Here is a 24,161-nt window from a genome sequence, read left to right as displayed (position 1 = left end):
CCTTGCCATTTGAGGCGAGCGATCGCCACCGCTCACCCAAACTCGATTCCTAGTGAGCGATTTTCCACTTGCCATAGGCACTAAATATCACTCGCTGCGAATCCCCCAAAATCAGTCATCGAATCAGCCAATTCAGCATTTAATTGATTCTGTTCCCCCTCCAAGCGGAGAAAGTCACAAATTTTTGCGCGCTTCACACACATTTCAACATAAACCCATAAATACTGTTTTACAATCGAAACTCTATATATGGTATTTGTGAAAATTCGACCACTCGCCTAGCATCACGCTAGCAATTGAGTGATTAACCACTCGCCTTTAAAATCTAAACGGCAAGGCCTTGGTGGCACCATAAGTTAGTCTACAGTACAGTGTGAATATTCAAAATCTGACCTTGAAGGTCACAAAAACTACTTTTTGGACTTCCACTCTCCCCACTAAATACGTGGGTAGTGAATCGTTACCCTACATTTACAGTGCAGCAGTAGAAACGACCCAATGAAGGTGAGAGGATTAAAAGGGGGGAAAGCGTGGTAATGCAAGGTGCTCAGTATAAACACGCTGTTTGTCTCTGACACAATACAACTGCAATATAAAATCAGTTTTTGCAAAACAATTATAGTTGACAAGATGGTAAATACAAAAGTTAATTGCAAAAATAAATACATAGGCCTATAGGCCTATTCACCACTGCAATTTCTCTAACTGTAATTCTGACATTGAATGAACTTTAAACTTGCATTATCAAGGCTCTGGTATGCCAAATTCCATTGGTTTGCAACTGATCATGCAATTGAGTGGACGAGAGTTGTGTTGTTTGAACACTATGTTGTCTTTGTGTTCAGGCGAGACCAGCTTTAAAGGATATGCCACAGATGACCATCCATGTCTTCATGGTCTATGCAAACATACACTATTCCCTATGTGCGCACCCCTTCAAAGAGAGGATGTGTGTATAAGCGTGTGTATAAGTATAAAAGGGCGTCTGTCCTGGCATTCAAAGCAAGGACAAGAGTGAGTTTCACACATTTAAAGTGAGGACATTTTTCACAGCAAGGACATCTCTGAATAGCACATTCAAAGAGAGGAAATCACCCATACCCCCTACAGAAAGAGTGTCATCCAGTGCACCTATTCACAAAGCGAGGACTGGGATTTTGTGTCCTCGCTATGCCAAGATGTCCTCACTTTGAATGTGGGAAACTATATCTTGTCCTCACTTTGAATGACTTGGTGAACGCTAGCCTACTGTCACCATTACATACACACAGAAAAACCTCATTTCATACTCCGCTACTCGTTCAGCAGTAAAACAGTACTCACTCTGGTGTAGAAGGAGTTCGGAAGGCTTTAAAACATCCACACTACACTGTGAGTAGTTTTATTGGACTACATATCTGAATTATTATATCAGTTAAGTTATCTTCAAAAAATGTTCACTTATGATTTCCTACCAAGTTAAAGAACTGCTGATTTTTAGGACAAATAAAAAAAGAGTTTTTCTCAGGAGACTGCACTTGTAGCTTTTGAAATTAGCACATTTTGTGTGCATATGTTGATTTCTTTTGTTAAAAATTAAGAAACAAATAAGAAAATTTGGCAAAGCCCTTTTTACTAAAAAAAGTGCAAAATGCTGTGCCTTTTTCTAATTGCTCCTGATATGAACCTCTTTTATTTGGCTTTATGTGACAAATAATCAAATATATGTTGCATTCTACATCATTTTCTCTATTGTCATACACAATTGACCTTTTCATTAAATCCCATAAGCCTTTGCGAGTACACCTGAGATGTTGTCATTTGACATCACGCTGATCTGCGCCGATCGTTTATTGAACATCGTTACTGCACATTGCAAGTCGGCGTGACGTCAAATGATGACATCTCAGGTGTACTCGCAAAGGCTTATGGGATTTACCAAAAAGGTCAATTTCTTTATCTATCAATGTGGATTTCCAACTGCTATGTTTTGGTGTGATACAGGGTGTATCAAAATGATTGGTACCCATCAATGTTGATGTTTCTTGAAATGCTTGTCTCTTCCAAATATAATGTTGGATACTCCAGAACAGGGTTGTAGCCAGCACATTTTTAGCGCTGGGTGGCATTTGATGAAAATCTTGCATATTTGGCAATTTGTCAAAAAATAGCAAATTCTTGACTAATTCAACAAAATTTGTAAATTTCGGACTATGAGTGGTGGGCTCCAATGCTAAAACTGCAGCTGAGTGGTGGGTCTGCCGCCCACCACCGCCCACTGTAGCTACATCCCTGCTCCAGAATGTAAAGTTTATGACTTGCTTTACAATCAATCTACAAATTATTTGGATCTTATGTTGAATTTTGATGTGTCAGGCTGATCCATTTTCATTGAAAATTGATGGGTACCAATCATTTTGATACAGTTTGTATTTGACCTATTTAGTGACCTGATCATTACATTATGTTTACTAAGAAATGTCAATTAATATCAAATAAACAAAAATGACACCCATAAAAGAATTAAATTGTCAAAAGTGAAATCTTCTCTAATCCCATACAGAATTTTCTGTGATTTCATTCAGAAATTTCTAGTTCTATCCATGGTATAAATGTACTATGGGTGGTGTGTATATAGAGACAACTTGCAGCTGATAATATTTAGGTCTAGCATGGCTAATCATGGGAAGGCACTTATAAGAACAAATATAACAGTGACATATATATAGTTTGATCAGCTCATAATCGGCAGGAATTGATAGGCTTTTATCACTACACCGAAAAGTAGACCGACATTAAGAGTGATATATTTGACCTGTCTGATCTTATATTTCGCATGTTAAAGAAAGCAGACAATATAGGACTTTCAATTAATAATCTGTGATGCTTTTGGCGAGATGTCACAAAACAATTCTCTAAAAAAATATATTGATATCAATCTATGATGTCATAAGGCCCGCCAATTACAAGCAGAACCTAATAATTTACATACAAAATATTTACAATCACAACCCCCTTTTGGGCACATATTTTACAAAGTGATCATGAAGATGCCATGAAATCAGATCTAGGCCCAAACTCTGTTTGGTCCATCCAAATCTTATGAAAAGCTCATAATTATTATGAAAACCTTTTAGGCTAAATAAATAACAATTAATTTGTTTCCTGCAAAGCATGTACAATATTCATCCTAATTAGTACACCTTCCCTAACAAGCACAAATGCAATTGAAGTGACCATTTTCTAAGCGCCCCTTTTCAATGTACCTTTTTATCTAATTCTATTACCCTCACAACTCATTAATCAAAATAATGGGTCGCAATAATGGGTCAAGCACCGTAACATATTCTACACATAGCATTACACCTGGTTACATGTATAATATTTCCGCGATATGCGCCGTCAGGACGCAAACGCGCTCAACCTTGAAGTGAACCTAAAATATTTGGGGAAAAATTATATTTTCTCTTTAAATCACACTATTTTGTGGTAATAGAATAGAAATAAAGGGTGCAGCATTATTCTTTACACCGAAATAATGTTTCCTCAGCAGTAAAAACATATAAATAATGGGTTCGCCTGCACCTCATCCATTATTTATGTTTTTACTGCCTCGGACGCATTGTTTGGGTTTAAAGAATAAAATTTTCCAGTTTTGAATTGTGCTGATACAGTTACATTTTTGATGATTATGAAGGACTGGTGTGCCAATTAGATAGAATATGAAACATTCCATTTCTGCGAACAATGTCTAAAAAAATATATTTTCAAATTATTTCTCTTACATAATTTGTTTACAAATAAGATGAAATAAATAAGGCAATAACACTTAGAAAATCAATAGCTTTCCAAAAGTCCAAATGTTCATTGTTCACATCATACAATATAGATACTATTACCATAGCACTGATGGAGCTTGTCACACAAATAAACAATAATCTTTTACATTATATCTTTAGGCCATCAAATTTAATAGTTTGTCTCAAAGCCCTTCCCAAGTTGAAAAAATAATGCGGAATGCATTTATTTTTAGTATTTTTTTTCTACTTTATCTGCAGTGCGAGTTTTTTTTGACAAAAATAGATTACCTTTTTATCTGTCAAGGAGGTTTCATTGATGAAGAATTTATTGAAATTTACAATTTAGGCTATTTTGACATCTGGAGATGTCAGACCTGATATTTTTGTGATGTGGATTTAGAAAAAAAAATTAAACAGCGGAAAAAACTGAAATGTACCTAATCCAGCGGGAATAACACGCAAAAAGCGGACAATTTTGCTAATATGCGCAGGGGCTTTGAGACAAACTATAAAATTAAGATGGGCTTATCAAGTTGATGGAGAAGTGGTTCCAATCCTGCTGTCCACATCATCTAGGCTGGCTATATGTTCCTGGTCCGCAGCAGTGCTGGGGAACGTAAGTCAACAAGCTCAGCGGGTTCGCTCTTAATATGACATAGAAATATGACATCGCGATTGTTTTCTGTATCTTGTTGTCTTTGGTTTCTGTTTGCTAATCTTCTACGTTTGCTTCTGGCCAATCTTTGTCGTCTGTGTGCCAATCTTCTCGTGGTTGCCTGTGCCAAGTATTGCTTTGCCTCTTTGAAAGACGCAGGAAAATTCTCAAGGAGGTTTTCTATCTGTTGCCGCTTTCGTAACAGACTTGCCACTTCAATTTTCACTTGCTGTATAAAGGGATTGGAAGTAAGTTAACTTGTTATCAGGGAAGAACAGATTGGGAAGTGTCACTCTATGATAAAAGTAATAAAACCATGGAAGCCGCCATTGCCCTGCCATCGCGTAGGCCTTCTACCGTAGGCCTTCTACCACCCAGCATTGCACTTGCACAATGCAGGGATATGTCTGGGGGGACCTGCCTTCACCGAGAGTTGGATTTTTTTAAATGAAAAATCATTTTTAAATGATTATTTTGGATAAGCTAGTGTAAAGTCCGATTCAGACTCCGATTCGCACGGTGGAAATTTTGGTCTGAGATGGAGTTGGATTTTGTTCGACTTTATCGCATCGCGCTGCATGGTTGTGATTGGCTGCTGGAAAATCAAGGTCAGCAGAATTACCAAGGAGATGCAGACGCCATATGCTTTTAAAACATTGCAGAATCGTGCGACGTCGCGTGATGCTTTAAAAGCATCGCATGTGGGGTCCGAATCGAACATAAGCCTACTAAATCAATTTCATACACTCTTAGAACCAACCACATAGCCAATCAGAAAAACCGTTAGAAATATATGCGGAGTGCATTAATATTGTATATACACGGGCGCGTACTCCGCGTAGTGCTTTCGCACGCATTCGCATCGCGTAGGATTGATTCATTTCCTTGCGGGTTGATGCATTTATATTTGTTCGTATTTTCCAACATTTTTTAGAGACAATTTTTGCTATTTTTATAACAAAATTGTCCCTGAAAATGTTGGAAAATACAAGCAAATAATAAATATATACTCTCGCAAGAAAAATGAACGCGTCCAAAAGTACTGCATGTACTACCCAGTGCAATTATACAATATTTATGCACGACTAGTAATTTACTAACGTTTGCTCTGATTGGTTCTCACTATCTAGGAGTGTATGAATATTTGATAGTTTACCATGTTCACCTTCATTATTTTGGCTTAAAATGCACAAAATTATTATTCTGTTGAAAAAAAAACAATAAAAAAATGTCAGAAGCTAAACACTCCTTACCTTATGCTGTACTACTGAATCTGCAGCGACCATACGGTGCAATTCCACACGTGTTTTCAATTTCAAAAGTGCCTTCTTTGTGGCCTCTTGTTCTACCTTGGAAGGCATGTTTGAGTTGATCTGAAAAATGAACATAAAAAGGTGCCACCTGGTTTAGGCCTATTTTCTTCTTATATTAGATTAGTGATATTATTCCAAACACAAGCAATGATCTTCACCTTTATCTGCCTCTCTTGAAGCGTAAGTCTTTGCATTTGCTCACTTAAACCCTCAACATCAACATCATTAGGGCGGCTCCTTTTACGGCTTGGACCAGCTGCACCCTCTTCAAGACTGTAATCATCATCATTGCATTCTTCATCATCATCTGAGTCTTCAGGGAACTCAACAACAGGGTTGCTTGATTTAAATCCACAGCAGCGCACGCCATACTGTATGAGTTTCTAGAATGTGTTCAAAACCAACTTGATTTTAATGCTAATTTATTGCACATGGTAAGGAAGCCCGATTCCCTTTTTGAAATCGCCGAGTGGGAGGGTTTTCAATGAAATATTTTTAATGTAAAAACTGAAGCATACTATGTATAAAAGAATATATAAATATTAATTGCACATCATATCTATGTGTACATCCATATCAAAACGATGCACTTGTCGGCTGCTACATGAGTCTGTTTTTAAATAATAGCTAAGAATGAATACCAGACTCACCTCTGGTGGAGATCACCTCAAATCATCTCCAAGTCACATGGTTTATGAATACAGATAACACTCCTTAACCATGTGACTTCAGGGATGGTTTGAAGTAACCTCCACTTGAGATGAGTCTGGTATTTATTCCTAGCTGTTATGTGAAATGAGACACATGTAAACCGACAAGTGCATCGTTTTGATATGGATGTACACATATAATGATTTGTGATACCCAATTATGGTACAGTTGATGTAGTTTAGGAATCAGAGAATTTTATTTCAATTTTATATACGCCAAAATATTTTTTGAATTTAGTGAAAATGAATATTGAAAAGATTGTGAAAAATCTATGTAAAAAATACATAGAACCCTGCCAAAGATTACCATTTCATTTTTATGGTAATCTAATCTTTTATTTTCTGAAATAAACTTAGGGGTTCTATGTGGGAAATGGAAATAAATGAAAAAAAAACCTGTCTAGATACAAGAAAAATGGTAGGCTCCCTATACATTGCACTGATGCATGTATTGTGCATGTCGGAGGGCCATGTATCGTCATATATATGTAGAAGCACACAGCTATCAACAGTTTTAGCGCTATAATACACATTAGTGTTTTTAAGCAGATAAAATTCCAAAAATATGAAAGTTTTCTGTCACACGGTATAGGCCCTATTGAAATTGCATTATGTTCAAATATCAAGTTTGCCATCAGTAGGTCAGGTGGGCGACTGGTCTAAGGCGCTGGAAGTGTAGTGTATCCATGATAGCGGCCAGCTGCGGCGTGGATTTAAGGCCCACCTCTGCCAAACTGAATTTTCCTTTCTTTTTTTTTAAATTTCATATTAGGGAAATGGGGCTGGTCGAATTTATGTATATGGCGAAGGGAGGAGTGATTACATCAACTTTTTCATTTTTTACCATATCTGATAAATGTAAGTAAGTTCATTTCTTTCTCAAATTGACTATTTTGTTTCAATTCTAATGTTTCTAAGTACAAGTTTTGGATACAATTACAAATTTACAATACCTCTATCACATCATGTCTTGAGCCAACAGCTCTCACATCTTGTCTTGGGCTGACAACTATCACATCTTGTCTTGGGCTGACAGCTATCACATCTTGTCTTGGGCTGACAGCTATCACATCTTGTCTTGGGCTGACAGCTATCACATCTTGTCTTGGGCTGACAACTATCACATCTTGTCTTGGGCTGACAGCTATCACATCTTGTCTTAGGCTGACAGCTATCACATCTTGTCTTGGGCTGACAGCTCTCACATCTTGTCTTGGGCTGACAGCTATCACATCTTGTCTTGGGCTGACAGCTATCACATCTTGTCTTGGGCTGACAGCTATCACATCTTGTCTTAGGCTGACAGCTATCACATCTTGTCTTGGGCTGACAGCTATCACATCTTGTCTTGGGCTGACAGCTATCACATCTTGTCTTGAGCCAACAGCTCTCACATCTTGTCTTGGGCTGATAGCTCTCACATCTTGTCTTGGGTTGACAGCAATCGCATTTTGTCTTGGGTTGACAGCCCTCACATCTTGTCTTAAGCTGGCAGTTATCACATCTTGTCTTGAGCCGGCAGCTTTCGCAACTTGTCTTGAGCCGGCAGCTGTCGCACCTTGTCTTGAGCCGGCAGCTATCACATCTTGTCTTGAGCCGGTGGCTATCATATCTGTTTTCCGTTTCACTGGCTCCTTCCTCATCTTTGTGTTTGAGCCGGCAGCAATCATATCTGTTTTCCGTTTGAAAAGCTCCTTCCTTACCTTTGCGTTTTTACCCTTTGATGGCTTTGAGTCAAACTGAAAAAACAAAAATTATAACAGGTGTTTAACTATCTGGTTAAGCCTATTTTCTTTTAAGAACTTGTTTGTATCCGTTCATTACATCATTTCCAGGACATGCTCTCTGCAGACCAGGGCTCTGTTTAACATATTTAGTGGTACCTGCTTGCAAAGTATTCTGCTCCCGGGGCCACTCAAGTTTCACAATGTACACATGCATGACCAGAAAAACATGAAACAAGGTCCATTTTCAGAAAATCAACCTAAATCACGTTTAGGGGGTCAAAATGATTGTATCTAGAACTAGAGCGGTTACTGCACCATAGCTGAACCATGTGGCTTCGGCAGTATATTGTGGTATACCCGGGGGTATACCACTGTCACCCGGGGGTCACACCTTCTTGGCATTTCAAGATAGAGACCCAAAATAGGAATATTTACCAGAGTCTTATGAAGAGTAGCACCCCCGGTAGGGAAATTATTTGGATTGGCGGGTCATAGCTTCTTCGGATTTTGAAAAGGACCCAAAATAGAAATATTGACCCTGGTTTTCTGAGTGTCAAAATGATTGTAATACATTCTTTACTTCTTTCTCTTTCATTTGACACCATTTGGGGGATCATACCTTCTTGGCATTTTAAGGATCCAAAACATGAATGTTGACCCAGGTCTTATGAGGAGTGTCACCCCCGGTGGGGAAATGATTTTTATTATATTTTTTACTTTATTCTCTTTCATTTGACACCACTCAGGGATCATACCATCTTGGCATTTTGAGATATGAAAAGGACCCAAAATATGAATATTGACCCAGATCTTATTAGGAGTGTCACCCCCGGTGGGGAAATTATTTTTATTATATTCTTCACTTTTTTCTCTTTCATTTGACACCACTCGGGGGGGTTATACCTTCTTGGCATTTTGAGATATGAAAAGGACCCATATGAATATTGACCTGGGACTCATTATGAGTGGCACCCCCGGGTGTGGAAATATTTTTATTATATATTTTATGTTTTTCTCTTTCATATGACACCACTCATGGGGTCATACCTTTGTGGCATTTAGAGATATGTCCATTTCAGACCAAATGGTTAGTCAGTTAGTAAGTAAACTAGTAACATTTACCATTTCATGTTTCAGCAAAGGTTTACAAATGGAAACATAACATGCATAGGCAGATATGCCAGAGAAAAAATACCTGCCTGTGCGGGGACTAGAACCCCAGACCTCTCGCTTGTCGGGCGAACGCTCTAACCACTGAGCTACACAGACTGTCCCTGATTAAGCATCATTAATTTGATCTCGTGCGCTAGTTGTAATGTTTGAATGTTTCCATGTTCCAGTGTATGATGCGTAAGCCTCTTCCTCTGTTTGTATGATTATATTAGGCTGGCCGGTAAGCATCATTAATTGATCTCGTACACTGGTGTGTAATGTGTTGTTTGTACTGTTCACCCTTGACTGCTCATATCCATAAGTACCAGACTAGAGTCCTGTTTATCAGGGACAGTCTGTGTAGCTCAGTGGTTAGAGCGCTCGTCCGACAAGTGAGAGGTCTGGGGTTCAAGTCCCCGCACAGGCAGGTATGTCCGGAGTTTTTTCTCTGGCATAAATGCCTATGCATGTTATGTTTCCATTTGTAAATTCATGTTTAAATGTGCTAGTGTGCGATGCGTAATTCTTCTTTCCCCTGTATATTGATATACATGTATTAAGAATAACAATTTTAATCGTTATTAATGATGCTTAAAAGCATCATTAATTTGATCTCTTGCGCTAGTTGTAATGTTTGAATGTTTCCATGTTACAGTGAATGATGCGTAAGCCTCCTCCTCTGTTTTCAGCAAAGGGTTGTTTTTGAACTTCTAGTTGGTACATTTAGCAGTAGTGTAGCCAGTGGGGGCAGGGGGTAGAGTGCGCCCCTGACAAAAAATAAAAGAGAAAAGTGCCCCTCTGATAAAAAAAAATGAAAGAGAAAACTGCCCTCTGACAAAAAGAGAAAAATGGGAAGGCAAAGGAAAATAAAAGGGCAAGGAGCCCATTTCCACCAAATTTCATCCCAATCATTGCACAGTATATTCTAAAATGCAACAAAATTGCACACATTTTCCCAATAAAGCTTGAATACTTTAAATGTACATTCTCTCTAAAAAAATGTATAATGCCTACTGAAAATTCTGGGTCAAAATGATGCAACCGGGATACTTTTTCATCTCTGCCAATGAAATTTGGATCCCCCCGACCAAGAAAGCCAGTTACGTTCCTGGCATTTAGGTATCATTTTAGTGTACCTAAAGTGCGTTTTGTAAAGTTTATGTTTTTGAGTTGCATCAAGACCATCACAAAAAAAAAAGAGAAATATTCTAATTTTCTTTTTTTAAACCCTGTAAGGGGAGGCCCCTAGCCGGTCAAGGGACGATGTACCCCTACAAATATGCAAAAGGTCTAATTTGTCTATAAATATGAGCAAAATTGGGCCAAAACAAATTGCAGAGGGGATAATGGTCTACTATTGGTAAGAATGAAGATTTATCTTGAAAAGGTTTGTACTTGGAAAATCCGTCCCCACAAAAAAATTCTGGCTGGCTACGTGCCTATGTAAATTTATAGTACCTTTTCAGATAAAATCCTTTTAGCAGGTAAAATTTGTTACAAAACCCATTCTGAATTCTTGTTTAGGGGTGTTTTTTGCACAAAAGAGCAATCTTGTTTAGGGCATGTTTTGAAATTGTCTGGTCGCGCATGTGTACACTAATTGAGTACCCCTCTTCCCTGGATTCTGCATTTAGGTTGTCACACACATACACAAATACACACGGAAAAGTGATTACATAGTCTGCTGCCTTATCAGGCGAGACAATCACACATTACGGTTTTAAAATAACATTAAGAAAACAACGTGGTATACATGTTAGGCCAGCAAATGGCTGAATTGAGCATAACTGAAAATTTATTGCCGAAATAAAATTATTTTGTACTGACCAAATATGATATGTGCTGGAATGAAATAGCAGTTTTCTTTGTTTGGCTCGAAATGAAAAGGAGACAATGGTCGGAAAACAAACACTGAAATAGAAATCTATCCTTTATGCAAATTGCTTTAAATTTGAGCAAGAATCTGAGAACAATTCTTGCAAACAACAAAACAGGTTTTGTAAATTTGTATGAATCAAAGTTGATTTTCACATAATTTTAAATCTCCAGCAAACAGACTTTGCAAGAATCAAATAATTCCTGCAAAATTAATTTTCACAATTCCAATTCTCCAAGTGGCTGAATCAACAAGTTAATTGATTCTCTTAGATTTCTTAAGGGGGTACTACACCCCTGGCCAAGTTTTTGCCTATTTTTACATTTTTCTCAAAAATTATAGCACATTGGTGACAAGTAAGATATGTATAGTATAGGGGCAAGAACTACAACTACTTTACTGAAAATTCAGCAACTCAAAGCAAGTAGTTATTGATTTATTGATCAAGTATTGGTTTTCCCTCATTTTTGACTGTAACTCCACAACTGTCTGTGCTGAAATAAAATTTCCAGTGCAGTAGTTGTAGTCCTTGCCCCTATAATATAAATATCTTACTTGTCCCCAGTGCGCTATAATTTTTGAGAAAAATGCAAAAATAGGCACAAAATTGGGCAGGTGTGTAGTACCCCCTTAAATGTATTGATTCTGAACTTGAATACTTGGACTTTTGACAATTATATTATACAACATGCGGTCGTTCATGGTTGGGTCGTGGTTGATCAGATTTAAATCAAACCTTAATTTTAACATACCCAGATGAATGAGAGTACAGTGAGTTTGAAAGGGAAAGAAGCATTACCTGACAATAAAAAACACTTAAAAAGCATTAAAAGTTGTAAAATAGTATTGCAAACTACAGGAAATGGACTAAACCAATAGATATAACATTTCATACATGTATTTATTCACCTGGCTTCACTCGAGATATATTCATGGCAGCGACCATTGATTGTAGTGTTGTGTGGTATTTCCTTTAGGCATGGGCGTAACGATATTACATCTCTCCTTCTTTTTGAGAGAGTCGTTGTTCATGAGCATGAAATGGAATAGAGAGTGTTTGTGCAAACATGGATGAATGTAATGTGAATGTAGATCACCTGTTGTGATGCGTAAGAAGTATACATGTATGTGGAGAACAACAACGCTGGCATGATCAACATGCCCTTAACAGAAATATTGCTTAGTATAGCAGCAGCTAGTCTAATGTCAACAGGTTGCTTTGTATAATAGCATCTAGTCTAAGTCCAATAATAACCAACTATCACTGATGTGTAAACAAATGGTGCACACCAATATTAAGTGTAAAAAGTTCAGTCAGTTGCTACATGTAAGTACATGTATTCATGTGTGTAACAAGGTTCAGTTAGTTTTTCTTCATTCACCAATACACTACATGACTCAAGTTTGTGTGCATATATAGTGAATGGTATTATGTTATGTAATCATTTAGTCGTGCCGGTGTCCGTGTATCACGTCGTTGTTCACGCCTAGCCTTATTGTTGTTATTTTGTACTTGTACCGGTACCGTATCTCCTGTGTGTCTTCTTCATCACTTGTGTATGCCACTTCCTCACACTTCTCTTCCCTGTCATCTCTCCTGTATGCATCCTTACTTCTTTCTATTTTCTTGAAGTGTGACACATCTCTTGTGATTGTTTTAGTGTTGTTTGTGGCTGTTATTTGTGATCCTTTTCTATTCATCACAGTAAAGGGCATGGGGTCATAGAATGGTATCAATTTCCCTTGTTGTTGGCTTTTGACAAGTACCCTGTCTCCTACTTTGATGTCAGATTCTTTGGTGTGTCTGTGCTTGTCTGCATACTCCTTCATCCCTCTTTTTTTTGCTTATCATTCTGTGTGATCACTTTGTGTGTGCTTGAATGGTTGACTGGTTGAAGTTTAGCTGAGACTTGTGGAAGAGCGGTTCGCATAGGTCTTCCATTAAGTGCTGTTGCTGGGGCAATACCAGTGGTTGCATGTGGTGTGGCACGGTACTGTCTAAGAAAGGTCCAGATATTTCTGTGCCAAGGTTGACCATCAGTCTCTGAGGTCTGTGCTGCTTTTTTAGTGTTCGCATGAACCTTTCAGCTTCGCATTGGCTTCAGGCCAAAGTGGGGTGATGCGTTTATGTTTAAAGTTCAGATGTTCTGCAAAGTTGTGGAACTCATCTGATTGAAATGGGGGTCCATTGTCACTTTTGACAACTTCGGGACTCCATGCTCAGCGAAGATCTTATCTAGTTTTGGTATTGTCGCTTTCGCTGATGTCGATGTCAGAATTTCTACCGCTGGGTAGCGCTTAATATTCGCTCACAACCACTAGAATGTAGTGACCTGATTGAAACGGCCCGCAGAAATCGATGCTTACTTTCTGCCATGGGTAGTCTGGTAGAGGACTCATTTGCAGTGGGGATCTTTGCACCTTTGGTGTCGTGGCTTGACATGGAATGCATTCTTTAATTTTCTGTTCGACTCTGGTAGCCATGTTGGGAAACCACACTTTGGTACGCAGAAGGGCTTTCGCCTTAGTTATTCCCTGGTGTCCTCGATGTGCGAGTTGGATAACACGATCTGTCAGGGACTCGGGGACAATGATGTTGTCTTGTTTGAGGACAGTCCCATCTTCTGTCACTGAGATTTCATCTCTTATATTCCAATAACACCTGTGTGTGTCCTTGACTTTGTGCATTGTGTTTGTACGATGGTGCTTTATGACAATCTGGAGTCCAATGTCATTTTTTGTTGCTTCTTGTATTTCAGCTTGTGTTATTGCCTGTGGTTTGGAGTTGGTCTTGACAAAGTTTACATATTCTTCAGCTCTTTCTGACGATCTACCTGGCTTGCCTGCTGGATCAGGATGGCGAGACATATAGTCTGCAGGATTGTCTTTGCCGGCGCTTCTGTACCGAACTTGCATGTCATAACCTTGAACCTTCAGTAGCCAGGACTTGATTCTAGCTGATGGGTCGATCTTTGGTTTGCTGAAGATCGGCACAAGGGGCTTATGATCTGTAATTACAGTGAATGGTTTCCCAAACACATAGAGATGAAGACGCTGTACAGCCCACACTATGGCAAGGGCTTCCCTCTCTATCTGACTGTATCTGGTCTCGGTTGGTTTCAAGGATCTACTCACATAACAAACATTTCTCCTCTCACCATGCTCGTCGATCTGAACCAGTATAGCGCCGAGTCCTACTGGGCTGGCATCCACCCAAATTTCTGTGTGTCTGTTTGTGTCATAATAGGACATGACTGTCTCACTAGAGAGGGCGTTCTTGAGCTGTTGCAGAGCTTCATCTTGTTCTCCTGTCCAGGTGAAGGGTGTGTCCTTGTTGATTAGTCTGCGTAACGGTTCAGTAATTGTTGCCATGTCAGGTATAAACCTTGCACTGAAGGTTGCCATGCCCAGTAGGCTACTGATTTCAGCAGCAGACTGCGGAGGTGGGGCATGTTTGAGTGCTTCGACTTTCTTGGGGTCTGGGGATACACCATGTTCCCCAAAGGTCAGACCAAAAAATTCAAGATGTGTTTTACTGAATTCACATTTCTCCCTGTTGAGTGTGAGTCCTTTATCTGCTAGTCTTTGTAGCAGTTGTGTGAGTCTGGTGTCATGTTCTGATTGTGTGGGTGCATGTAATAGTATGTCATCAGATATGTTCAACACCCCCGGTATGCCTTCTAAACTCTGTCTGATGGCGCCTTGGAATACTTCGCTGGCTGAAGATATCCCAAAGTTTAAACGCTTGTAACGCTTTGAGGCCAACATGAGTTGCGAATGTAGTGATATATCTACTCTCAGGACTTAGTTCGAGTTGATGGTAGCCCGATCGTAAGTCAAGTTTTGAAAAGTACTTTGAACCATTCAACTCAGCCACAATTTCATCCAAGGTTGGTGTATCATGTCTCTCGCGGATGACCGCTTTATTCGCAGCACGCATATCAACACAGAGCCTGATGTCGTCCTGTGATTTGGGCTTGGGTACCGCGATTAATGGGGATACCCATGGTGTTGGACCAGTGGCATCTTCAGTTATGTCCTGGTCTTGAAGTTCTTGCAGTTTTTCTCTATCTTGTCACGGAGTTGGAAGGAATTTTGCGATGTGTCTGAGCAACAGGTTGTACTTGCTCATTTATATGGAGTTTAACAGTTACATCCTTCAACTTTCCTACTCCGTTAAAGACCTCTGGATATTGTTTAGCAATATCATTATTGATGTTGTGTACTGTGTTGATGTGAAGAAGGTTGAGATCTCTTGATGTGTATTGTCCAAGAAGATTGTTAGCTTTACCTTTCACAACGTATATGTCTGCCTCAAGTTCTCGTTCACCGGTATGAATACTTGCTTGAAATACACCTATGATAGGAATGGGGTCAGTGCTGCGATATGGTGTCAACTCTATGTCTGTGTCTTGAAGCTGTATATTATGTGCTGTCTTATGTTTAATGTTGCTGTATGTTACTTCATCAATTATGTTCCATTTGCTGCCTGAATCTATACACATGCGTACTGGTGTTTTGTTGATGTTGACTGTTGTCATTGATATGTCATCATGGTCATTGTGCATGTTGTTCACAGTATGTATGCTGCTGAGAGAAAACACATGAAAGTTGTCGCCATCTGATTCTGAACTGTATTGTTTTATGTTGTGGATATCATCATACTCATCAACCCGCTTACCTGTATTATCATTCAGAGCTTTGACTCGGTCTCTCCGTGTTTGTGTTCTGTTACTACTGGTCTCTCCTGTTTGTGGTTCTTTAGATTTAAAGTTACTTGATCTTGTATCTGTCCGTTTACTACTTTGACAGGCACGGGCAAAGTGGTTAAGTTTACCGCACGATGTGCATTCTTTGCCGTGGGCTGGACATTGACCTGTATGTGGGTAATCGTATCCACAAAAGTAGCAGAGTTTGTTGGATGAGTTCATAGGTTTGCGGGGTTGAGCATATCTTGCTGCAGTGGCGGATTGAATTACCTTAGCCACTGTGCTAGGTGGAGGCGATGTGAGATTTAGGGCCCTGGTTGTGGAGAGTTCAAGGGTCCTGGCCAATTCAAGGAGTTTCTCCAGAGAAACGTCCTTCTCTAGTGCTTTTTTACGGAGGGTATCCGAGGTGCAATGGGCAATGATTTGTGTTTTTAGTTCTCTTTCAGTACTATCACCAAAGTCACAGTGGATGGCCAACTTATGCGAGACGAGTGCAGAATTGATCGACGCTCTCATCGGCGTCTTGAGTCGTTCTCCGAAACATGATTGTCTCGTATATTATGTTTTTTTTGGGATTGAAATATTTCGTAAGCGCATCGATTGCTGGCTTGAGCTCAGTTGCGGTGCCAGTGTCTGGTAGTGTGTCGAAGATATCGTGTAGAGCTTCGCCGCCATAATGGAGCATGAGAGAACGCTGTCTAGCTTCTGAGTTAATATCGAAACCTACCATCGCTGTCTTGAACCGGCTGACCCACTTATCCCAGCGTATGGATAGGCTGGCAGGATCAGAGTGTGGATCAAATTCTGGTAGGGTGGGCATTGACGATGACATGATTTATTGTTTATATTTATCCAGCTCAAGTGTCAATTAACTCCAGTTTTGTGCTTAAAATATACGTGTTAAGCAGTCTTATGGCAATATTCAGATAAGCAGATAAATAGTCTAACAGATTTCTGGCGATATTCATGTACAGGGTCGTAGTTATATTAGCTGACACTCCATTTGACGATCGTCACTGCACTCTTGACTCTGTCTTGACTGTAGTCACTGTTGGACTTTGCATGGTATAGGTAAGCTTAAAGATCGTACCTGTTCATTGTGTTGTAGCGTAGGTTACAGTTTCCGCATTCGTCGCCAATGTAAAATAGTATTGCAAACTACAGGAAATGGACTAAACCAATAGATATAACATTTCATACATGTATTTATTCACCTGGCTTCACTCGAGATATATTCATGGCAGCGGCCATTGATTGTAGTGTTGTGTGGTATTTCCTTTAGGCATGGGCGTAACGATATTACAAAAGTAGGCCTGAAACACAAGCCTAATTGACTCCACCCACTTACTTTACTTGAGTGCCCTCTTCAGTGGCGTGTCCAGGCGGGGCTTTGGGTGCTGAATCCCCCTGGGGGCGCACTTTGTTAAAATTCACGTAAAATCACCCGTTTTTTGGCGATTTTAGCCATTAAGCCCCCCGCATAACTCTGAAAGCCCCTCTGAGTCTGAGGCCCCCGCAAGAAAAGATCCTGGACACACCGGTGCTCTTCAGTAAAGTACCTTTACCTTTACCTGTTCATTGTCATATCAAAACCTTTAGTAACATTTCAGAATCAGTGAATCCACTGCAGACTTGTGCTATTCAAAACGCAACAGAAAACTGGTTTAAAATGGCCCAATTTTTCTTTAAATCGCCGTCAATTTCGAACTAGTGAACTCAGAATTTTATGCCCAAGTCTATATGACCATGAGATATTCCTTATCCCTAAAATAAATTTTTTGAAGCTGTAGGTGCTTCCACGAACCTGCCGTGAATTTTTATTTATTCCGTCTTTTTGCTATATTTGGTTTCCTTCCTGCGTGCAATCAAGTTTTTCTGGGTTTTTGTGTTAAACCTGCCCTGTTCGAAATAGCGCTACCCTATTAAAAATGTCCTCGGGTTTATCGACTGTATAGACCTTTTCCCTAATGGTCATCTAAAAATTGTTATGATAGACCTGAGTTTGGTCTCGTCGCATACAAAAAACTATGGGTACCCCCTAATCAGAAGTCAATTCCAGTCCTTTCGATAACTCGCTGGGTCGTCGCAAGGTCCGCAGGTCTTAGTCACAGCCAATATGGGTGCAGCATAATTCTCATTATAGTGTAATGTGACCAAGCGTAGACTTTGCGTAGACTACGTTTTTTTCACGATCTATTTTTAGCATGACTCACACAGAGCTCGCGTTGATCCAGATCACGCTCGCTTTTCATTGTGCAGTGAATATTATTTTGGGTAAAAACATGTTACTTTTTCACATAGAAAGGTTTTGATATGATCCAGATTTTTTTGGTCAACGTTAACAAAAAATTCTTGGGCCAATTTTTTTTTTAAAATTATGACCAACTACGAGTAATTTGCACCAAAAATGGTAAAAAAAAAAGCTCAATTTAAAAAAAAATCATAAGAAAGCCTGATTTTTGCCCAAATTTCAAATATTTTTGGCGAAGTTGGTCAAAATTCAAAAAGAAATCTATACTATTAAAGAGGAACTTGCCGATAATCGATACTTTGAAGAGGAACTGATCGATCCATCGGTATCATGTCAGAGATTATAGATGACAAATAAATTAATAAATAGATAAATAAATATGTTCTAGCATTTCCAGATGCATGGTAATTGCATAGATAGATAGATAGATAAATTAATAAATACAAATAATTATTTGGATTTATTTGGTGGATCAACCAATGGTGGCCCGTCATTTCGTTGCCATGCTATAGGCCTACGCACATTAATACGCACACACGCATAACAACCCAGCGAGCGATGACGCGTCAACCTCAAGACCCAAAAATGGCAGAGACGGTACGAAAATTGCGACAGTAAATGCTATTACCGTTAGAAGATTTTAAGTAGTTATCATATTGAGGAGGGTCACCGACCATGGGGGGGGGGATTGATGGCCGCAGTTTTGCGGTCTTCGTGGGAAATTGCGGCAATTTTCCTGTGGAATTTTCTAAATTTTCAGATCTGTCGGAGGCACATGCCTGTCCATATCACGCTACACGCAACTGATTTAAAGGTATGTAAATTTGTAATTTGAAAATAAATTTTGAGTTTTGATGCGTTTGACTATAACTTGAGTAGGCCTATAGAGGAAGAAAGACAGAGTAGGAGAAAGGGAAAGAAAAACCTAACGTAAGAGATATAGATAGAAGGAAAAAGACACAGAGAGGGAAAATGAGAAAGAAGTAAAGAAATGATGTGAGCAAAAGTAAAGAGAGATAGAAGGACTGAGAACGAAGGAAAATAAGAAAGAAAGAAAGGAAAGGAAAGAAAGGTTTAATGACAAGGAGCCCTGGCGAGAAATAAATAAATAAATGGTGGGAAAGGGTAGGAATGAAAGAATGTGAGGACGGAAGGATGTGTCGAAAAGAGATCAAAGAAAACAAAGAACGAACGAAAGAAAGAAAGAAAGAAAGAAAGAAAGAAAGAAAGAAAGAAAGAAAGAAAGAAAGAAAGAAAGAAAAAAAAAAAAGAAAGGAAGGGAAGTGACAAATGGAAAGAAAGAAGTTAAAAAGTATGGCCTACCAAAAATACGCAAAATGGATTTGTGTTTTGGTCAAATTCTAATATGCAAACACGCGTTATTGGGCTGGTGAAAGAGCGATACCAATTGCCATAATTACCATTTCCCCCACCCCACCACCTGAAGTTACGCCTCATATGTAACTCAACCTTCTTGAAACCCAATGTTGCTATAGTAGTATAGGCCTACTTGATGAAACAGAAACAAATTTAAAAGAAAGAACGAAAGAAAGAAAGAAACGGCCACATACATGCGTGCAAAAGTGGAACAAATTCGCACAAAGAACACAAAAATGGGCACTTTTTAGTATGGCCAAATATGTGGTTAATCAGAAAGCCACATGTAGGCCTACATATGTATACAGAAAAGAAAGAAAGAAAGAAAGAAAGAAAGAAAGACAAAGAAAGAAAGACAGAAAGAAAGAAAGAAAGAAAGAAAGACAGACAGAAAGAAAGAAAGACAAAGAAAGAAAGACAGACAGAAAGAAAGAAAGAAAGAAAGACAAAGAAAGACAGAAAGACAGATAGAAAGAAAGAAAGAAAGACAACGACAGAAAGACAGACAGAAAGAAAGACAGAAAGAAAGAAAGACAAAGAAAGAAAGACAGACAGACAGAAAGAAAGAAAGAAAAAGAAAGAATGAAAGAAAGAAAGCAAGAAAGAGAAAGGGTGAGAGAAACGAACAGAAAGAATGTGAAAGACAAAAAAAGACAGACAGAGACAGAAAGAAAGAAAGAGCTAGAGAGAGAGAGAGACAGACAGAGAGAAAGAAAGAAAGGGAACAAGCAAGAAAATAAAAAGGAGAGAAATGGAACGAAATAACGGGAAAGCAGTGGTGTGCGCAAAAAGGGGGGGGGCAGGCGGGCAATTCCCCCCCACTTTTGTTGGTCATTCGGGGGATTCGCGGGCAAAAAATTTCCCCTTCACACTCCTAATCAGACTCCATGCGTGGGAACTGAACAACCTCCCCCTTTCAACAAAGGCGCACGCCACTACGGGAAAGCAAGAAATGGAAAGAGATAGAGAGAGAAACTGAAAGAAAAAAAGGAAAGACAAAGAAAAAATAAGTCAAAAGGGTGTTTAGTACAAAAATTACGCAAAAGATTATGCTAAAGGAAATCGTGTGCAAAATGGAAGCAACAAATGGTACCACATCACTGACCGAGTAGGCCCTAATAATTGAGCTGTTAAATCGATACCAATTGTCATAATTACCATTTTCCATCGTTTATGCTAACCGCTCCCGTTACTAACCGCTCCCGTTTACTCATCTAGCGGGTACCCGCGCGAAGCGCGGGTACCCGCTAGTAATAATAAAAAAACAACCATTCTTAGATATTTTAGAACAATTGGAAATGACAAATGTGCCTAACTTTCTGATATGAATAGCTATAAAGTTAGGCACATTTACAACTCTATTTGTGTGGTTGTGTGTAACTCAATCATGTTGTTTTTAAAGGCAGTTCTTGTTCCCAATTGAAACATGGTTGGGGTGGGGTGGGGTGGGATGTTGTGGTTCCTTTACTCCCAAACGATGTCTCCCGAGGCAGTAGAAACGTTAGTAGAAACGTTAGTAGAAACGTTAGTAGTGAGCGAGATTCAAGCAAACCTATAATACAGATGATTCTGCTCAGGCATGAAAGCTAAAAAAAACCCTGAAAACCATGTTTATTTACCATTTTCTGAAATCCAGTGGCGTGCGCATGGGGGGGGGCAGGGAGGGCACATGCCCCCCAATTTTGTTGGTCATTCGGGGAAATTCGTTTACACTCCTAATCCGACTCCATTCGGGGGAACTGAACAACATGCCCCCGCCCCACTTTCAATGTGCTGCACACGCCACTGCTGAAATCGGCTAAACCGCTGAACATTTTCATGCCTGTTCTGCTGCTGAGGACACATGGTTTAATGGGGGTGGGTGCTGCAACACACTTTAGCCCTTGAACGTTGATTATAAGTTTCCTGTCACATATTTTTGGCAATTTTTGAGGTAAATATGACAGGTCAATGTACTACAGCTTATCAAGTATTTGTGCACTGTTTGCATGAAGTATTTTTACACAAGAGACAACGGCATGAGAAAATGTTCCAAGCTTTCAATAAAGCGCAAAATGACTTTCTGACGAGGCATAAAAAGGTATTGCGGCACTGACAGGCGAGCGAGCGATTAGCCTCAACAGGAACCTCACAATCAAAAGGATCCCATTTCTATTGTTGCCCCAAGATGGTGTAATTTATTTGGGGGGGGGGGCGGCATTTTTATCAAGTGTTTTGGGGTGGTTGCATTGAGGTGGAATTACAAGACACTTTGGGCCTTTGGTGATGGGGGGCATCTGCTCCCCCCCCGTTACAGGCCTGCATAGTCACAAATACACTACCTACATATATGTATGCAAAGCAGGTAGGGGTGGAAATGATTTCTACAATTATATTCTGCACTTTTAAAACCCTAACATGCCTATAGATACCACAAAATACCACGAGGATAACCACTGTGCATACTTGAATGCCAGGCGATGTGATAACACAACAGTGCCATATACTCAGGGAATCGCTGGCCAGGCCAGCGAAACCCCTGTGGCTACCAGCCGGTGATCGTGGGCTTGGCATGCGAGGGGTCTAAGGTTCTAATCTCGGGGGTGCCAAGTCACTTCTTTGTTCACCTACTCTCCTTTTTCATTTCTTCTTTATCTTCCGATAGCAAAAAGACGTGTTCAGTGTTAAGGTTAATCATTGTTTAATCAGTTGTTTGACTTCGAGCAAGTACAACATTATAGTGCAGCATGTATTAAAATATTTTGAGGTATGTTCTACCATTAGCAATAACAGTTTTAAAATGTGCACCAAATGGTTTAGGGCTTCATTTTCATTCCAACTTCTCAGGAGGCAACATCCACCTCGGTTGTGGAAGCAATTTAGGTCCCCTGCACACATATGCCAAATTACACTTATACATAAAATTAAAATATATGTCCCTAGGTGTGGAGGGGACACAGTCATGGACTCATTGCTCAGACTTCAACAGCGATCCTATGCATGCTTAATTACCTGTAAAACTGCGAATCTGAAGTCATATAAAGTGTCAGTGTAGGCCTACAATGTAAAAAAGGGAGTGTTCATAAATACTTTGGTGTAGTCCGAATAATCAGACCCAGAACAAAATATTAATTTCTGACATGATCCTGTTCTGGGTCTGAACTGTTTCCATATGAAATCTTGATGGCAAATAGGACAAAAGAAGCACATGGTTCAACTTGACAGCTTTTTTATAATCCCATTCATGTTACGTGAATCACGCTATTGTGGACCATCCTTCTGATACTTCAGTGTTTGGACAAGCGGAACGGTCTTTTGTCTACCTCTCTGTTTGTAAACAAACCAGGAGGTAGTAATCGTCCTCCTCGCCGAATACGAAAGTCAGCGTAATAGTACGGCACTAACTTTGGTGGTGGTCTGATCCCCTCTTTTTATGGTTTAATATTTTTTGATCCCCACCTTCATGACCTAAAAAACCCAAAATATATGTTAGGCTATTAACTCATTAGCCAAAAATTACCGTTTAGAGAACTTTATTATTCATTGAAGTCATAGTGTTACACCCAAATTGTAAAGTGTGCAAATTTTAAAGCTTAAGAGTACACAATTGAAATACACAACATTCGTACATTTTACAACAGACCTTTACCCTCAATTTTTTTTTAAATCCCCCCTATTAAGCCAGGACTGATTTTTTTTATCCCCCTCCTTTTAGTACCAATTTTTTATCCCCCCACATATTTTCCAACCCCTACCAAATTATTTATGAACACCCCTTAGTGATTGAAAAAAGGTCCATGAATAGCTTCAATTGAGCCTTCACTTTTCAGCACACACATTTTCTAAGTTTTTCTTCTGGTAGGCCCTAACTATAGAGTGTCAGAAAAGTCCACCAATGATGGCTTCAGATGGACCTTCATTTTGTAACATTTTCCAACTTCTCAGGGAGAACATCTCCCTTAGACATCCCCTGCCTATGGATAAACAAGTCGCCTGAAAAAACAGGAAGAAATAGAAAGAATCAAAGTCGTGAATAAGCTTACTACACATCAACTTGTCTGGTTCCACAACTCATGTTCCACACAGCCAACTTACCGTACAGCCGCTGCAATTTGGGTCTTTGCCGATATGCCCCATGGTGTGGTAGGGTAGCTGCTGATGGGCAGAATCTGGCTCTTGAGAAACAAAGAATGAGATAATCAATCACTATAATCATTTAAAATCAATGATACTCCTCTTGAGAAAATCACGAAACACTAAGAACCCTTGCTGATTTGCCGCAATGTCATTTTCCAGGGTGCCATTCATACTCGTTGATGATGTTGTTTACGTCGCTAGCGACGAATCGCGAAAACATGACTAATGAGCTGAGTCCTTAATTCATACTTTGGTAAAAACAACCCGTTTCATTGGTTAAAAGTCAAGGTAAAAGTTCACGCCGCGGCAATCTTGAACACCGCGCCGTAATGGTGGGATTAATTGAGTTTTCGTCAACACATAATACTCCAGGAGCACTATAACTTCAGTGCTCAATGAGGCACCAGGAGGGTTAGTGCTTCAGGAGCACACAAGAATTAGCATTATAGGGTCATCTAAAAAGTTTTGGGCCAAAACCAGTAATTACTAATATTGA

General features: G+C 39.5%; 1 protein-coding gene across 2 annotated transcripts; it reads right to left on the bottom strand.

Moving 5' to 3' along the window:
* Positions 1-1,213: 1,213 nt before the first annotated feature.
* Positions 1,214-23,734, bottom strand: LOC140136661 (uncharacterized). 2 transcript variants are annotated; one of them, XM_072158335.1, is made up of 5 exons: positions 23,624-23,734; positions 7,411-8,196; positions 5,906-6,130; positions 5,688-5,807; positions 1,214-4,663 (listed from the first exon to the last, which is right to left on the bottom strand). In XM_072158335.1, the coding sequence occupies exons 1-5, from the start codon at positions 23,663-23,665 to the stop codon at positions 4,361-4,363; spliced, it is 1,476 nt and encodes a 491-aa protein (XP_072014436.1). In that variant the 5' UTR covers positions 23,666-23,734; the 3' UTR covers positions 1,214-4,360. The 2 variants fall into 2 exon arrangements, with proteins under 2 accessions (XP_072014436.1, XP_072014437.1); XM_072158336.1 differs by lacking the exon at positions 5,906-6,130.
* Positions 23,735-24,161: the final 427 nt, after the last annotated feature.

Source organism: Amphiura filiformis, chromosome 16, assembly GCF_039555335.1.
Source record: "Amphiura filiformis chromosome 16, Afil_fr2py, whole genome shotgun sequence".
NCBI classification, from domain to species: Eukaryota; Metazoa; Echinodermata; class Ophiuroidea; order Amphilepidida; family Amphiuridae; genus Amphiura; species Amphiura filiformis.
The sequence above is the reverse complement of the archived record's forward strand: the minus strand, read 5'-3'. Positions and strand labels throughout refer to the sequence as shown.

Excerpts from the sequence above, each read along its gene's own strand:
- LOC140136661 (XM_072158335.1), bottom strand. The coding sequence starts at position 23,665 with ATGGGGCATATCGGCAAAGACCCAAATTGCAGCGGCTGTACG. Across the intron at positions 8,197-23,623 it reads CAAATTGCAGCGGCTGTACG|TTTGACTCAAAGCCATCAAA; the intron begins GTAAGTTGGCTG and ends TTGTTTTTTCAG. Across the intron at positions 4,664-5,687 it reads ATTCAGTAGTACAGCATAAG|CAAGTGAAAATTGAAGTGGC; the intron begins GTAAGGAGTGTT and ends CCCTTTATACAG.